This window comes from Lolium perenne, chromosome 6, assembly GCF_019359855.2.
Source record: "Lolium perenne isolate Kyuss_39 chromosome 6, Kyuss_2.0, whole genome shotgun sequence".
In the NCBI taxonomy this organism is placed as follows: Eukaryota; Viridiplantae; Streptophyta; class Magnoliopsida; order Poales; family Poaceae; genus Lolium; species Lolium perenne.
This window is the reverse complement of record NC_067249.2, coordinates 242,732,826-242,751,632: the sequence shown is the minus strand read 5'-3', so window position 1 is coordinate 242,751,632 and position 18,807 is coordinate 242,732,826. Positions and strand designations below refer to the sequence as shown.

At 49.6% G+C, this 18,807-nt stretch overlaps 1 protein-coding gene across 1 annotated transcript in view; it reads right to left on the bottom strand.

Annotated features, from left to right (window-relative positions):
- The window catches only part of LOC127309914 (uncharacterized), a 49,987-nt gene extending 39,681 nt beyond the window's left edge, over positions 1 to 10,306 (bottom strand). The window contains exons 1-2 of the mRNA XM_071822484.1: positions 9,967 to 10,306; positions 3,525 to 3,799 (exon numbers count right to left, since the gene is read on the bottom strand). Coding sequence (XP_071678585.1) covers positions 3,525 to 3,799; positions 9,967 to 10,306 — 615 coding nt within the window. The remainder of the gene's footprint in view (positions 1 to 3,524; positions 3,800 to 9,966) is intronic.
- Between the last annotated feature and the right edge of the window lie 8,501 nt (positions 10,307 to 18,807).

Here is an 18,807-nt window from a genome sequence, read left to right as displayed (position 1 = left end):
TTCCTGTTTTCTGCTATTTTTGGTTTCAGAAATCCTAGTAAGGAAATATTCTCGGAATTGGACGAAATCAACGCCCAGTATCTTATATTTCAAGGAAGATTCCAGAGCACCGAAGAGGGGCCAGAGGAGAGGCCCAGGGCCACCACACATGGTGGCGGCGCGGCCCAAGGGGGGCGCCCCCTATTGTCTGGCTCCCCCGTGGCCCTTCCGACTCCGACTCTTCGCCTATTTAAGCCTCCCTGACCTAAATCTTCGATACGAATAAGCCACGGTACGAGAAACCTTCTAGAGCCGCCGCCATCGCGAAGCCAAGATTCGGGGGACAGAAGTCTTTGTTCCGGCACGCCGCCGGGACGGGGAATTGCCCCCGGAAGGCATCTCCATCGACACCACCTCCATCTTCATCACCGCTGCTGTCTCCCATGATGAGGGAGTAGTTCTCCATCGAGGCTAAGGGCTGTACCGGTAGCTATGTGGTTAATCTCTCCCATGTACTTCAATACAATGATCTCATGAGCTGCCTTACATGATTGAGATCCATATGATGAGCTTTGTAATCTAGATGTCGTTATGCTATTCAAGTGGATTTTACTTATGTGATCTCCAGAGACTCCTTGTCCCACGTGTGTAAAGGTGACAGTGTGTGCACCGTGTGGGTCTCTTAGGCTATATTTCACAGAATACTTGTTCACCGAGTTATGATTTTAGTTGGATGTCTCTATGAAATTGTGGTGTGTTAGTACCTGCTATGAATGCTCACAGTGACATCGTGGGGTGTTTATTAGTACTTGGGAATACATCTTTAAGGTTTGCCTACATGATGAATTAGTGTTCGTTATCTTGCCAGAGAGTAATTCAGAATAGCATAGTGAAGTGCTTATTTATATTCCTTTATGATTGCAATGTTGAGAGTGTCCACTAGTGAAAGTATGATCCCTAGGCCTTGTTTCCACACATCGAATCTCCGTTTATTTACTATTCTGTTGCATGTTTACTCGCTGCCATATTTTATTCAGATTGCTATTACCGCTCATATTCATCCATATTACTTGTATTTCACTATCTCTTCGCCGAACTAGTGCACCTATACATCTGACAAGTGTATTAGGTGTGTTGGGGACACAAGAGACTTCTTGTATCGTGATTGCAGGGTTGCTTGAGAGGGATATCTTTGACCTCTTCCTCCCTGAGTTCGATAAACCTTGGGTGATCCACTTAAGGGAAAACTTGCTGTTGTTCTACAAACCTCTGCTCTTGGAGGCCCAACATTGTCTACAGGAAAAGAAGCGTGCGTAGACATCAGCCCCCTGCAGCGCGTGGGTGGTGTTGGTGGTGGCGGCGGACGTGGCGGCGATGGGGTCGATGGGGGGCTGTTGGAGCCCATGAGACCTAGGCAATCTGATACCAAAGTGGTAGGGGCTAGGGTTCTACCGGGTCTAGGGCGGAGGTTGTAAGGGTGGAAGTGAGGGCGGAGAGGCTGGAGGGCTCGGCGCCGGTGGCTGGGCGCCGTCGCGGAGGAAGGAGGCGGCGGCTAGGGTTTGGGTGCGGCTGGGCGCAGGGGTCTCACGTCTCCCTTCAGGAGACGAGACAGTATGATACTGAATATTTGTCTTATTAATCACGAAGGGGTACAAGTGTTTATATAGGAGGACGGCCTCCTCTAAACCCTAATTTACTTGGGCTAAGCCCCTAATTTACTTGGGCTAAGCCCACAACTAGCCACTAGTGGGCTTCTTGCGTGTTTAGGTCAGACCGACCATAACACATGACCTGGAGATTTTGTGTGATATTTTTTTTCACAAAAATGTAGGATTAATAATAAGATCAGACATAAGATTGTTTTCCACACAGTTTGAGATTGAAGACATCTGGAGTAGGGGATGTTAATCTTTTTTCGGTGTGCTGAACCTGATGTACGTGTTACTACCAATCTGCTGCTGGAGTGCTGATCATTAAGTTCTTAGTGTGAAGCTGAGAGCTAATCATTTATTTGTCTATAGATCTGCTGTGTGGTACTGATAGTTGCGTTTGTAATATGTGTTGAAGGATAGAGAGGGAGAGATATGTGGAATATGTTGGATGTATTATTGAGCCTCATGGGCGAGTATATATAGTAGGAGTATAATGGACCGACTTGGAGTAGAGGACAAGAAACAAATCTAGCCCTACCTAATCTATCCCTAACCGTACGTATACCACATATATCTCTAACACTCCCCGCAGTCGTAGAGGTAGTGACGTGAACAACATTAGCGTCGCGGACGGTCAGACTGGAGATAAACTGAAGTGGACCCCAGAAGACCGACACTCCCCCGCAGTCACAGCGGGAGCGTCGTGGACGGAGTTGCGTCGCGGTAGCTTGGACTGTAGAGGAAGCTGGTGAGGCGCAGGCAAGGTGGTAGCCCTGTATGCCGATGTCGAGGTAGCCGAGAGCGTGGGTGCTGCAACCTTGGTCGAGGGAGCCGCGCGAGGGATTGCCGTGGTTGATGTCGTGGGCGGGTGACGGTGTCGATGTAGCCGCAAGCGCGTAGTGCGCGAGGAGAGTGACGGAGACGCATCGAGGCAGTCGTGGAGGTTGTCGATGCCGAAGTCGATGCAGTCCGAGTTGTCGATGACGAGGTGCGGCCCTAGTTTTGCCAGAACCAGGCGCACGTCGGGGACGAAGGCATACTTCGGCTTTGCCAGAACCGAGTACACATAGAAGAAGTTGGTGACGCGGTCGAGGCAGTCGTAGAGGCAATGCCGAAGAAGATGTTGTCGAAGCCGATGAAGACGATACGTCCGGCGCGAGTTTGCCAGACTCGGGAACGTGTCGGGGACGAAGGCACTTCCAGTGTTGCCAGTACCGGGCATGCGAGGGGCAGGGACCATCATGAGCTTATCGCCGTGTCAGAGGGACTAACAGAGGAGGCCTCCGGAAGCGTCGCGGTCGCAGATCGATGGAGATGCCGACGCTGCCCGCGGTTCTCAGAGTAGAGTAGCAGGTGGTGTAGACGGGGACAAGGAGAGGACGCTGGCGGCAAAGCTGTAGTGTACGAAGACGTAGAAGGCGGCGAACCCAGCGGTGACCAGGGGTGGTCATGCTGGACGCCTAGACAGGCATTGCGGTGATCGGCGAGCCCAGCGCGACCTGAAGTGGTTGGCGAGCCCAGCGGCGACCTGAGGTGGAGGCGCGGTGGCGGTACACGAAGTAGGCGAGGAAGACCCGGCGGCGTGACGAAGACCATGCGCGGACGGAGGCGGCCCTGTGGTGGCCTCGGACGTCGATGCGCGGGGGACGGCAAAGGTGACCGCGTGCGGCGACGCCACGGCCTGAGGGGCCGGCGTAGCTGCAAGGCGCGAGTCGGTGCAGCGGCGGGACGCCACCAGCGACGTACGCGCCTCAGAAGGCGCGTCGTTGGCTAGCAGCGTGGACCAAAGGCGACGGCGCTGCGACCCGAAGGGGCGACGCAGCGGCAACCCGATGCTCAATCGGTGGTAGGCGCGTGCTTGGCGTAGACATGCGCGGGGTCGGTTGATCAGACCGACGACGGCACGATACGCGCCATGACGTGGACGACGCGCAGATCGGAGTCGATGGCGGCGTTGTCGATGTAGTCCCGGTCGATGGCGACGAAGACGGGCAGGCGATGGAGACCGCGCGAGCAAGAACAGCCTGCTGCGATGCACGTAGGGGTGCCCCGTGTGCGGCGTGTGCGGCGTGTGCGGCTGTGCCGTGTGGTTGATGGCCGGTGCAGGTCGATGTCGTTGTCAGAGTAGAGGCGCAAGAGGACGACGGCGATGGGCGACTCAATCAGATCTATGATCGGTAAACCAAAAAGGAAAAAACGCCGGTCGAGCGACCGGCGACGCAAAAAGAAAACCAATCTACGGATTGGAAAAAAAAGACTCGAGGGCAGCGGATCAATGAATCGGCGAACGAACCCTCATACGGGCTGCGCGGCCCCCGGAGTAGGCCATGGAGATTGACCTCCCCGGGGGCGGCGCGGGCGGAAGCGCGGGCGGCGGCTAGGTCAAGGAGCGTGCCGCTCTGATACCATATTGAAGGATAGAGAGGGAGAGAGATATGTGGAATATGTTGGATGTATTATTGAGCCTCATGGGCGAGTATATATAGGAGTACAAGGGACCGACTTGGAGTAGAGGACAAGAAACAAATCTATCCCTACATAATCTATCCCTAACCGTACGTATACCACATATATCTCTAACAATATGTGCTAATCATGCTCAGTACAAGAGCTTTAAATATGGGCCGCTGTTATGACCGGTTTGGCCTGTAGCAGGAGGAAGCCCATTAGTGGGCCTAAATTAGGGGCTTAGCCCATTTATCCTTTTCATTAGCTTATTTATACTGCTGTAAAACGTACGTGAGAAACCAGGCAATAAACTGATCTTATAGATCGTTACTGCCAACTCCTTGAGGAGTCGGTCTTCCCTGCCCTAGCCGCCGCTTCTTTCCCTTGCGCCGCCTTCCTCCAACCTCGCGACGGCGGCCAGCCGCCGGCACCGCCTTCCTCTCCCTCGTCCAGCACACTTCCACCACTACAATCTACGCTCTAGACCAGGTAGACTAGCTAACTCTACCAGCCGCAAAAATTCCAATGGAACTGACTCAAAATGCAAATACATTATGTCATTTTTTCTCGGTCAAAATACTGCCTCCAAATGGTTACCGATCCTGTTGTTCTTTGGGCTAAAGGAGCGCTAGAATACTTATGTGAGTATTTCAAGTGATTATATGTGGGCTTCAGAAGAGGGTAAGAGTAATTTTATTTCCGCGCAATGTCTATTTTGTCGAAAACTCTAGAAAAAGGCCGACCTTCGCGAAGGGAAGGCAACTCACTCCGCACGCGACAAGTGGCGCGCTGTGGTGCCAGAAAATCTCTGGGAAGTGGTCTCCCTGCTCGCCACGTGTCGCAAGGGGAAGCAAGGTGGGGATGGGGGAGGAGAGAGAAGACTGAGTTGTGTCAGTTTTTCCCTTTTTCTTCTAGATTCGTTTTTTCAAAATGAAATATCTTGAGAACCGTAAGTCCAAATTGCGAACCGTTTTCACTTTTGAGATCCTCGCGTCGAGATCTTCGAAACTAGATCCCATGTTGATAGGTTTGGAGATACTTTTTTTTCGTACTTCCAATAGTAGTATGATTGTACCTGTGGTGTGTACCTAACTGTACCTGTGTTTCAACTGAAAAGTACTTCTGTTTTTAGTGTGTTTGGTGCAGTTTTTCCCTTTACTCGCTAACTGTACTCGCCCGTGTGCGGGACTGTACCTGTACTTACGCGCGACTGTACCTGCTCGTGTGTGCACTGTACGTCTGTACATGTACTTGCTCGTGTTCACGACTGTACCTGCTCGTATGCGCGTTTGTACCTGCTCGTCTGCGTGACTGTACTTGTACTCGCTCGTGTGTTCAACTGTACTCGTGTGTTGTGCGTGGCTGTACCTGCTCGTGTGCACAACTGTACCTGCTCGTGTGCGTGACTGTACTTGTACTCGCCTATGTGTTCAACTGTACTCGTGTGTTGTGCGCCACTGTACTCGCTCATCTGCGCGACTGTACTCGCTCGTGTGCGTCATTGTACTCGCTCGTGTGTGTTGTGCTATCCTTTTCAGGCTAGTTTCATCGACGTTGCTCGGTCGGAGACGTCGTACGCGAGCGGACACGGAGGCGCACGTACGCGCGGCTGTACTTACGTACGTCGGGAGGAGTCCACGGAACCTGCTCTCGCGGAAGCATCCAGGTGCTGCCACGCGTCGAGCGGTCAGCACACCCCGCGTTCCGAACGGGCCTTCCCAAAGGTCTCCCTTTTTTTAGCGGTACCCCTATTTTGTTAATAACATTGGTCTCCAGTCCAAAATCTTTCTTGTTACAGTAAATACTATGCAACTTTCAGATACTAAGTGTAAGTTAATGACATTGACTAACAAGTATTGGAAGCTTAGTGCAGTGCATTACAGCCATCTAACATGACAACACAAAATAATTACATTGTGTTAACTGTTAAGTGATTCGTACATTAGCTACTGAACCAGGAAACTCATATAGGGTGATATACTTTACGGGTCCGAAGAACCCTTTTTTTTAGATAACATGCAACACATTGCCCAACTTTAAATTAATAAAGCCAAACGGTATAGATTTAGATAACACACTGCTGGGCATACAGCTTCGCCAGACACTAGGGAGTAGGGATAGAACAAAGTTCAACATAACTGCAGTACAACTAAACGCAAGGATAAGCAAAGATAGGTTGTCAACATCCACCAGGACATGACAACTACTTCTTCACGTTGCTGCCGGCTTCAGGACCACGTACAGTTCCCTTAGCTCGCGTACCATCCAGCTTAGCTTCTCCTTTTCTCTTGACTTAAACTTTATGCCCCACAGCTGCAAAAATATGATAGTTTTGTAAATAATGTCAGCTGGGTTAGAGATAGTTTTCTTTTCAATAGCTCCAGGACAAAGTTCTACAGGTCCGAAGAACCTGGCTCCAGGACAAAGTTCTACAGGTGAGGTTCTGCAACAACGCGTGCTTGGTGTAGAAAACAATATTCCCCGCATCTTGCTACTTCTGATGTGGAAGCACCTTATTCCCCTCCGCTATCTCACCTGGAATCAACGCCCTAAAATTCTTGTGTTCGAAGCTTATGATGCCCAAGGTTTAGAAAAAAACACGCTATTGGGCTTTGAGGAAACTTGTTTCGAAAGCTTTCCAGAGGCTTTTCAATCCAATGGGATGACAGGGGGGCCCTCCAATGTGTTTTTCTTCTTTATCTATTCCCATCTTTAGTCTATAGCACATAAAAATATATTGTTACTTGGACGAATATAGATACTACCAGGTACTAGAATGAGTTGGAAGAGAGGTAAACCATGTCTGGTTATATAGTCTCGGTGTGCTCCACATGTTAGTTGGTTTTAATAACCCAAGTACAGTGTATGATCACACCATAGGTTCTTATGTTTATAATACACAGTAGTACTATGTCTGTCTATAAATGCTCAGGTACCGTAATCTTTGCGCACTTGTACACCTTACCCTGTTGTAAGCATCAGTTTGAAGTATTCAACATACACCCAGTTATACGGGATTTCTATAACTGGTGCAGCTGACGGCTTGACAACCGGGTAATATGTTGGTGCAATGAAGCTTTGTATTGTTATTTATTTTTAGATGGTTGATGGCCTTGTGTAACTCATTTGTCTTACTGTCTTGTAAACCGAGCTATAATAATAAAATAAAATGGCTATATACATGATTAATGCAGTGGTCAGGGCTTCCTATTTCTTAAAATAAAAAATAGGTGGAGCTATTAATCATACTACTTAATTTGTTGATTGCTCATTGAGCAAGCTAATCAAGTCAGCAGATTAGAAGCATTGTTTTAAGAGTGAAGACTTTTTTTAAGGGTGGAAACCTAATATCTATGACTGGGCAATGACAACGCTTGTGCACTGTTCTCTTCTTAAAGATGTCGCTTATGTAGAACTTGAACTTCAGGTGTTATCTTGGAAGTGTTTGTGATGGTGTGACGCCCTGAAACCGGTACCATGAGGATCCCAGCGAACCCGCCGAAATCCGCACGATATCGATTCAGAGACGCCCTCCAACACGACGTGCGCGACGAATCACACACGTGATGCCAGAGAAATTAAAACGAGCGGTAACATTACAACAGAATTACAATAGAGCTCACAAGATACATATATTACAAGAACGACTCCAACAAGTCAAGATACAAATATACAATACAAAGATCCAAATCATACAGAAGATCGAATACGTTCGAGTACGGACAAGATACAAATTGGACTAAGAGTCCTGAAGATAAACAATGGCATCCATAACCCTGCCCAGGCCAAGCCGGAGGGTAACCTCGCTAGCGTCGTTCTTCATCGAGCATAACTTCATACGTGCCCGGTTATGTCCCAAAGAAGCAGCAATAAGTACGGGTTCGTACTTAGCAAGACTTCAAGACGTATAAGCATTCGTCAACCAGTCGTCCTTTGTACTTGAGGCACGAAGGGGACTTAGAAGACGCAAGAGGAACGTCATAGGCAATATGGTGGGATTAAGCGGCAGCGCGCAAGCACTAAAAAACCTATAGAGACACTCTACAACATTCGTCTAATCAGAGAAGATGAGAGAGCGCATAACTAACATTTCTATACTCTGCAAACATAACACAACCGATGTGTTCCCCCCTCGCAAGGAAGTACTTACAAGGGCACTCACACGGTTGACAAGTTTTAACCATTTATTATTGATGTTGTACTAACTTACTACGCAAGTTATTATTAATGAATCAACAGGTGCAAGTTGTCTATGGTCGAGTCATACAGCTCCAAGTCATCCATAACCGCGGACACGACTTATCGATAAGATGTAACCCTGTAGGGGTGCCCAAATGTGCCCACACGCACGATCAACCCACTTGCGACAAGTGGATATCACGACTCGCACTCTCCTTCACGACAACAATGTCCAGGAAGCCACCTAACCAAGTTGAACCCGTATCGAAGTCCGGCCGAATCTCCGAAGCGGACCTAGCTATTGAGTGCACGGCTTCCGAGGGTCAAAACACACACAGGGGCGAATGAACCGCTTCAGCATGCGATAAACGCTCAGGCCGCAAACCTATACGTGCATACCAGAAAGATGGGATACAAGGCACCCGGGGGCTTCCCAAAATAAAGAAATAACAGGTTGGCATGCACGCAAACAACAAAAGGTAAAACATTGCAAACTAGTTGTGGCCACTGGACAAAGCTGTAGATTCCGGCAGTGGTCGAGGAGAGACCCAAAAACATACCCACATGTGGTTAGAGCGATCAGTCTCGGAACAGATAACAAGAACTCGGGGTCCTAGGTTTTAAAGAAACACAAGTGAGCCGTCACAAAACGATCAACTGACCCACCGATGCCTCCGCTAACAACTATTAACAAGTAACCATGATACTTCCAACAGATATAACCATGTAGCATGTGTCATGATTCCCCAACAGATAACCCGATAACGGTAGCGGTAACGGTAACGAGATATAAACAACACTAGCACGCACTACGACTCGCAAGTCGCAAGGCAGACCCGATAACAAACAACAGCTGTAGGAGGTTGGTGGAGGCAATATAGGCTGCTTGAGGTAACAGGTGGATAGGACACGTGACAAGAACGCAACTTAAGACTAACATGAGGGAGAAGGAAAAATAAAATAGGTAAGCGACTTCTGCAGAGGCAGAAGTATGGGAAATGCTTGCCTGTTAAAGCTTGCCGAGGAACATCCGGAGGACTTGTCGTATCTCACAACACCACTTCGCGATCCTATCCGGGAAGAAGCAAATGCTGGAACACACAACGGTGCAAGTCTTACTACTACGGATAAATAAGATCCAGCATGATGAAGGGATGATATGCATGACATGGCAGATATGATGCGATACAACTTATCCATTTAATCGGAGTCGGAAACCCCAGAAAAACAAATTAAGGTTGGAGTTGCATTTCTACCGACAAAGTTAAGTGTTCATTAGCATGACATAACATGGCAAGGGTGAGCTACTTCAAAGTTAAACGGAGCGGGGAAAACCGTAGTCGGTATCCGAAATACTCCGCATATATGTGAGGTAAACATGCATAACTATCAACGCGCGATATGATGCGAGATGCAAAAAATATGAATGGATGGCATATTCATGTTCCTCTCATTTTTCTGATCAATTTTCATATAGAACATATTTTTATTTCGAGTTACCATTTAAAAGTTATTAACAGAATAGTATTTAGTATTAAAAATAGAAACATAGAATTATTTAATTAGGAAAAGGGTTCATTTTTAATTATCGAAAAGGGGGAAGGACCCCGGGTTGATTATACAAAGTTGCAGGGGGTTTTGCAAGAAAACAACAGGGCAGGGACTGCGGGTTGATGAAAAGCAACAGGTAGGGGCCTGGACGCAAAACCGTCCAGATCCAGATCTGGGGAATGTTTCTCACCGCGGCGGTTTGACCTGTGGTCGCTGACGAGGGGGGCCCACGGTGCTGATGTGGCGGACGACGTGGCGAAGGATGCGCTGCAGCACTGCAGGTGTTCGACGCCGAGCCTGTTGCGCGCGTTCTCATGGCGGTGACCACCGGAGGCTGGCACGGCACGGGCGGGTGATGTAGCGGGTTCCAGGAAGCGTCGATGACCGTCGGGGGTATGCCTTGGCGGCACGGACAAGATGGAGACGGTGGCGCATGGGGGGTTCACCGGAGGGCTGCCATCGACGGGGACCTGCGGAGGTTGGCGGGTCGGCAACATGTCGAAAGGAGGGTTCCTGGAAGCAAAACGAGGTGAAATCATGTATAGGAGGCGCGCAAAAATACTAGGGGTGCGCAGGCATTGTCGGTTCGGTCGGAGGAGGACGGACGGCGACGAGATCGGCAAAATTCACTGCCGGAACTGAGGAAGAAAAGAGGACGAGGACGGCGATATGAGGCTTCCCGGGACGATTCCTCTCGCCATGAGGTAGAGGAGGTCGAGGGGCGTCAATTGGTGGTGGCGGCACCGCTCGGGGTGGCGGCACCGCTCGGGGTGGCCGGAGTTGACCGGGCGGCGGCGAGGAGCTCACGGTGCTGTGGGGTTCTCTCCTCGCTGTTGTTTTCGTGGAGAAGGGGAAAGGAGGGGGAGCAGGTGGAGAAGATAGGGATGGAGAGGGTGCATGGTCCAGGGAAGAGATAAGGAGAGGGAAGGCTCACATGGGGGAGGATGTCGCTGTCGTGGATGGAGGCGCAGAGCACGCTCCTCTCGTGCTCATGCTAAGGAAAAGAGAAGAGGAGACTTCTTCGGTCGAAGAGGTACGGGCCCAGAGCTGGGCTGGCCGCTGCTGGTGTTGGGCTGTTGGAAGGAGATGCTGGGCCGCCGGGGTAGTTAGGTCCAGGAAGAGGGGATTGGTTAGAGGGGAGGGTTTTCTGTTTTATTTCGAAAATCCTCTTCTTTTACTTTTCAAACTGTTTTGAAAGCCAAATTCAAACCAAGCCAAAACAGTTCCAAAACATTTTGAAAGTGGAAACCTTTAAGATAAAATATTTTGTTAGATAGTTTTGGGGGTTAGGGTTTTGGTAAATGAAAGAGGAGAGGGGGTGTATTAAACCCATATGAGAGAGAAAATAAAGAGTTAGGTTTATAAAATAATTTTATTTGTTAAAACATGGATCTGATGCATGCATGATGCCATGATGATGCAAAAAAAGAAAAGAGGAAGCAAAACTATTAGGGGGTCCTACTCTGGGCCGTTACAGATGGTGCTACAAGAACTGGAACACTGTAGCGCGATTTTTTCTTTTTAGCATATTCTTGTTTTTTTAGATGTGTGCATCCGTACTGCTATTAGGATATTGTGTTACTGCAGAGGGTGAGCATAATTGATATCTTTGTGATATTAATATATTTTCTTTATCGAAAAAATGATTGGTACAATAATCATGTGAGTAGTAAAATATTTGTGAAGATTTAGGTGGGTGCAAGAGTATTTTTTTGTCCACCCAGTGTTAATTCTTAATCACTTCAGCCGCAGTTCAATTATGGCGACATACTGGACAAGGAGAAAAGACGCAACGGGTGTCTCTGGCAAGGAGCTTGTATGGATGAGATTCAGAAATTACAGCTCATGCACCTCACGCTTCAATGTGGAAACACCTTGTTTCTCTCCACTGTCTGGCCTAGAATCAGTTTTATCTTCTTCTTCAAACCGAAACACACCATTTCGAGTAACAAAAAAGTACACTAGGTGGTTCTCGTTCTACTGGTTTCGAACGTTTTCTGGAGACCTCTCAATCCAAAGAGTGTGGCATACGAGGACGAGGGCTTCACATTTCCTTTCATCTATCATTTCCTTTACTTCATAATACACATGAAGGCACATTTACTTTCATGGATAAATATTCGAGGGTGAGTTTGAAGATAGGATACACTGCGTAGTTATATAGCCTTGTCGCGCTGTGCCTACTACTTAGTTTTTATTACTCTGGTGAAATGTACGAGCACACAATAGGTTCTGAATTGTAACATATAGTTGTACCATGTACCACTTGTAACTCAAATACCCAACATAACAGAACATCTTTCCCTTCAGCATTGTTTGTCTCGTAACTGCATTTCATAGGATTTATTGACACTTGCTAGCCTGCTTACTGGATCTTGTAACCTCTAATTTTTTTTGGCTGGGGCTTGAACTTGTCATGCCTTCACGTATTGTATAACTTTGTACTATGTTTTCGTGATGCCAATGGCCGGGTTTTCTCCCTATTCATATAAAGAAATCGGCCTATTCCGATGCGTCGTGTTGTTCTTACTTCTGTTGCGGTCAGAAACCCACCGGCGAGCAACGATGGGCAACACAGTAGAGCCGGGAACAACTTAGGGCTGCGGCTGGCCCTGGTCCCTCCGAGCGACGGCCCGCAAAGCCTCCGGCACGCACGTCCGATGCTGGTGCAAGGGCGTGCCACCTGACCTATACCTGGTCAGGAAGGTGATGGAGATGCCTCGCTTAGTTTCCTGCATGGCATACACGTAAACATTAAATACGAGCCTCGATCGGCTCTCAGGTTATCCTGTGAATCGGCTCAAAGAGCCGATCCACCCATGATTCGCACGAGGTGCACGGATATATGGTGGTCCTGCTTGATCAAGATAAAGCTAAAACGATCTACGACGATTTAGGGTTTTCACCGCATAATCGGAACGTCCTACTCACGATTGGGCCTCGCGGCCGCGCACGGTGATCGTAAGCCGATCCTAGACAAGGCCTAAAAACCAACACGAGGTTGATCCTCGGAACATCCTGTCTAGGGCTAGCAAACTACACCCTACGCGCCGCTGGATCCTCCAACCCTTTGTAAGGCCTAACTATTGCAGATATTAAACTAATCCTTGAAGAACAAGGAGCAACCGTAACGGGTCGGATCTACTAAATAATGATCAAGCGGGGTGCCGCCCCTACACCTAAGATAGGTGTAAGGGCGGCTAGATGTCTAAGGGTTGCACTACGACAGCATATGATACGAAGAACAATGCTAACCCTAACACATCTAAGATAACTACGTTGCTCGCCATAAAAAATGCTTCAGTACGAGCAACGCATGGTAACGAATAAACTTGTACTGCCTAGATCGCAAGATGCGATCTAGGCAGCATGATGCTTACCCGGAAGAAACCCTCGAGACGAAGGAGTTGACGATGCGCCTAGATTGATTTGTGTTGAACGATGGTTGTTGTTTATTTCATAAACCCTAGGTACATATTTATAGTCCGTAGACTTTCTAACGTGGGAATAATCCCAACCGTGCACGAGACAAACTTTAACTAACCGACACGTAATCTACTATGTTACAGATACACGGGCAAACTAGCCCAAACTTTGCATAACAGGCCGATTCACGTCTTTCTTCCATGTATATTCTTCAAATCCATCTTGATCGCGGCCCACCTCTGACTCGGTCAAATTCTGGTGATAACACATGCCCCCTTATTTTTGGAATTGATAATTCCAAAATCACTCCGCTTTTTCTTCGTCGGGTCATGTCGTGGCAGAGCAGAACCGTTGCAGGATCCTTCATCATGATGCCTTGTCTTCTCAACTTCTCCGTAAAATTTGACAGCTTTAACATCACTTCCTCGGAAACTGCAATGGCATTAAATCTCCACTAGGCTCCTCATTATTTAACCGTGCCGATTGATTAGCCCTCTTCATCCCCTTCCTCTGTTCTAGCTATCGGCACCGAAAAACCCTCTTTCCCTGTAGCAATGTCTTCCTCTTCCTCCGTCTCCTCCGGCCTCTCCCTCCAGTCTCTCTCCTCAAGCGAGCCGGAGTGGAACTTCGACCACGTGCCAGACGGTCCACCCGAAACATTCGTCGGGTTAGATGGCGACCTGCCTCTGACCGATGGGGAAGACGACCTCAAGTTCCTCATCGAAGGGGAACTGATAAGCGAAAGCGAAGACGACCTCCATCCCTGGGTGAAACCCACCTCCTCCGACGGGAAGGAGGAAGAAGAAGAAGTAGAGGAAGAAGAGGAAAAGGAGGAGGAGGATTCCTCCTCCCCCGCTAAGCATCCGCCGGCAAAGCGATTCCGCGCTTGGGCGGACAGCGAAGACGATGGTGATGACGAAGAGGAAGAGGAGGAGGATGAATCCTACTCCTCCATCGGATACCCGCCGACAAAGCGCCTCCGCTCTTGGGCGGACAGCGAGGATGATGATGATGACGAGGAAGAAGAAGCTCCGGCCGAGGGCTGGGGTAGCAGCGACGAGGAACTTCCTGGGAGCAGCGCCGACGGCATCGACAACGGCGACGATGAGGACAGCGACGACTAGTAGAGTAGGACTAGTAGTAGCAGTGCACTAGGCACCAGATCCCCCTTTTGAGAGCCATCGGCTCTTTCCTGTAAAGCCGCTCCTTTGAATTAATGAGAATTGTTCTTCCAATTTATCTTTCAATTAATCCAATTTCAATCCTTCCACTCGCCACACCGAGACCGATAGCAACGTATCGGATTTTTTCCTTTAGACGCCCATGAAGCTGGACTCAGATATCGATTAGACCGTCAGTCAAGCACTTCTCAAATTCAGACTGTGATTTTGATACCTGACCATAATATTCCGCAATCCTATAGCCGATGACTGTTCATCGGCTATTTTGAGAATCCAGTCTCCTTCCTTTTCTTGCAGCGACAGGACGGTCCAAACCCTGTAAAAGACGACGGCTCCCCTTTCCGGCTCCTCTCCGTAGTTTTAGCAGTCTTCTTCTGCAACAACTCGCCGCTTTCGGAGAAGGTTATGATGCAGGGTCAGCCGATGCAACTTCAATCGGCTCCTAAAAACAGAGCATCTACCAAGTTAGTTGCCCCCCGAGCCTTAATCAAGGCGAGAACACCGGTGAGGATGCACAGGTCAAACAAAAAGGCTTTGACCTCAGGTAATCTGGTAATCTGAGACAGCCACCATGAAGAGTCAGCCAAACATTGACCAGCTTTCTTCCACTGGACGCCGATGTTGTAGATGAAACACCAACAGCTTAATGAGAAAGAGGCTGCCTTGCATGCCAAACTGATGTTACCGCTGACCTGGCGCAAAGGGTTGTCGGCTCATTGTACATTCCCCTCAAGGAAACAGAAGCTCTTGAAGCCGAACTGAAAACCATCTTGGCGAAAACCTGAGCCTTGAGCACATAGTCTTGTGTAATTGTACTAGAGTCGATGGCTGTGCATCGGCTTTGTTCCTTAGTTCTAAAGTCGATGTCCTTACATCGGCTGTATATCGCGATGCTGATTTTTTTTACTGGCCCGATTTTTCTATCGGCCCCCAACATTTCACTGCACACATGTTCATCTGCACCTGTTCATCTGATTAGATGCCCCCCGAGCCGAATCTGTCAGGTAACTGCAGATATCGGCTCTGTAGTTTAGCCAAGGCATCGTATTTGCACGTCGGCTCCGGTAGGACCAATGTTGATTTTTCCTAACTCATCAGCCGACGTAAAACCGCTGCCCAGTAGATCGATGTTGAACATAAGCAGAACATGTGGTGAGGATAATTTTGGCCGATTGCTGGAATCGGCCTCCATATTGATCGAAGCACTCAATGAAGGTTTTGTAATGTTCCTTCATAGATCTTTGGGGCCGATCCCAAGGATCAGCCTCGCCACGTTTGCTCATCGGTTTGTTCTTGCTACACGGTCAGGCCAGTGGATAAGACCAGCCTAACCCTGCCCTTCGTCACGTCGATGCGCTCGCAGTCGTCCAAATTAATACCTGAGAGTGGCTCTTGGCCTGCTGTTTCCCAAGCGTTCGTGCCAGCCGTTGAAATCTCGGCTGAGTCATCGGCCTGGACGACCTCTACCTCATCCCCATCCCACTGTATTACGCATTGGTGCATCGTGGAGGGAATGCAACAGTTGGCGTGGATCCAATCTCTTCCTAGCAGAACAGCATAGGTGCTCTTGCTATCGATGATGAAGAACGTCGTAGGGATAGTTTTCCTTCCTACGGTCAGATCCACGTTCAGAACACCTTGTGCGTCAGACGCTTGGCCGTTGAAATCGCTCAATGTCACGTTGGTCTTGATCAGATCCGAGCTAGAGCGTCCCAACCGATGTAGCATAGAGTATGGCATAATGTTGACTGCCGCTCCGGTGTCCACCAGCATCTTATTGACAGGCCTCCCATCGATATAACCTCGCAAGTACAGGGCCTTCAGATGTCTGTAGCTTCTTTCTCGTGGCTTCTCAAAGATAACCGGCCGTGGGCCGCAGTCAAGTTGTGCCACAGGTGCCTCGTCTAATCCTGGAGCACTGAACTCCGAAGGAAGGATGAACACCATGTTTGTGCCAGCCGATGTTTCATCATCGGCTTTCCTTTGCTTGGGGTGCCACACCATTTTTTGTGGTCGACCCTCTTCGTCCAGGGTTCGCTGAATTTTCGCGGCCAGATCAGGCCGCGCCTTCCTTAGCGTGTGCAGATACAACCTTTCGGCTTCTTCCAAGCCGCGCAATCGCTGCACCCTACGCTTTTGGGAACGACTGAGCCCATCAGGGCACCACCTTGGTCGGTGGTACCTGTCTTCTTCTTCTTCATCATCGTCTTCCAAATCCTCGAGATCTTCTACCCGAGGGGACTCAGCGTGCTTGTTCCGAGGCGGGAGAGGCCCTAAGCGTTGGAACACATTGGCTGCCTCCTTCTTCTTCTGGTTACATTCTGGGCAGTTGCCGATTGTAGGCAATCGGCTCATTCCTGAATCCCAGCAGTGTCTGAAGAAGGGGCAGTCCCAGTGCCTATCTTCGTCGTCTTGCTCCCTCGATTCTTCCTTGGCACGGCGCTCGTACTCCTCCTCATCGCGATCATGCCGACGATGTCTCCTGGCGTCCCTAGCCCGACGGTCTCTATCATCATCGTCGCTGGATCGTCGGCGTTGGCTATATTGACTCACATACTTATTGAGGAGGTGATTAGAGAGAGGTCGCTGATATCTTATGTTCTTTACCTCTCCCTCTGTGACGTAGCGCTTGCCATCGTGACGGAGCCGATCGCGTGGAGCGGCCTCCTCTGTGTCCTTGCTACGAGAGCAGCTGCCCTCATCTCCATCCTTGCCAGAGTGGTGTCCAGGTCCTACCATGTTGATGCTGAACGAGGATCCTGGCTGGCAACCTTCAGGGTAAGTGCACCCCACCATGTTAACGGCGGGGAAGGGGTGGGTGTCGACCTTCATGGCATACTGGTTAAAAATCAGACGTCCTTGTTCTATCGCCATTTGGATCTGCTGACGCCACACCCTGCAGTCGTTGGTGGCATGGGAGAGCGAGTTATGCCATTTGCAGTATGGCTTTCCGTTCAGCTCCTATACCGTGGGGATTTTGAGGCCTTCGGGTATCTTCAACTGCTTCTCCTTGAGTAAGAGGTCGAAGATTTGCTCAGTTTTAGTCACGTCAACATCAAACCCCCTGGGCGGACCTGGTGGCTTAACCCATTTGCAGGACACGGGGGTTGCCCCCCGGGTCCATTCAGCCACTGCTACCTCTTGATCTCCCGCAGAGCCTTCGTCTTCATCTGCCTCAACCAGGACTACCGCACGCTTGAATTTGTCCTGGTACAAGTCCGGATGGCGCTGTTCATATCTTGTGATTTACGAACCATGTGCGCCAGTGAAGGGTAGTCTGCTTGGGAGGCCATATCCTTGATTTGTGAGGCAAGGCCCACCACTGCCAACTCGACTGCTTCTTTTTCAGTCACACGAGCCGAATAACATCGGTTCCTCAGATTTCTGAAGCGCTGGATGTATTCTGCCACGGTTTCTCCACGCTTCTGACGTATTTGAGCTAGATCGGCAATGCCGGCCTCGGAAGCTTCTGAGTGAAACTGCATGTGGAACTGTTCTTCCAACTGCTTCCAAGTCCGGATCGAGTCCGGTGGCAACGAAGTGTACCACCCGAAAGCCGATCCCGTGAGGGACTGTGCGAAGAACCTCACGCGTAGTGGATCCGACGCTGAGGCCGTTCCTAGCTGTGCCAAATATCGGCTCACATGCTCGATGGAGCTGGAACCATCTGATCCACTGAATTTGGAGAAATCAGGGAGCCGATATTTGGGTGGTAGCGGGACCAATTCGTACTCATCGGGGTACGGCTTGGAATAGCCGATTGTCCTCCTTTTCGGCACCATGCCGAACTGATCTCTCAGTATAGTACTGATTTGATCCGCGGTGCTGGCTGCAGGAGTCGAACTCTGAAGATTCGCCGGGGTGGCGTACTTAGCCAGCCATGCTTGCTTTTCCAGCTCTGAGCCAACTGCAGGAGCTGAGCTCTGGAGGTTCGTCGGAGTGGCATACTTAGCTAGCCACGTCTGCTTCTCAAGATCTGTCGCTGACGTTCCTCCCGCTTTTCCAGAAGTCCCTGCTGTCGCGGCCTGGTTTGTGAGTGCCCAGTTACCGCAGTCTGGCACGTATGTGCACATGTATCCGTGAGGGATCTCCTTAGGCGCCTCATGCAAGAACTGGCAGTCACTAGGATCACCACCGATCTTGTAGACGACGAATGCCGGTGAATTCGGCACTTCTGGTGCTGCCAACGCAAATGGCAGCGGTGGACGGGACTGGAGTGGCATCTCTCCCTGGTGTGTCCCGAGAGCTGGTCCTGACGGAGAGTACTGGTGCCTCATGATCTCCTGGATCACTCGAAGAGCGACATGCTCCAAAGTGTTCACCAGGTTCTCAGAGTGGCGGTGCAGCGAGTGAGCCACCATGTAGTTAATCTCCTGACGCAGGGACCTGGT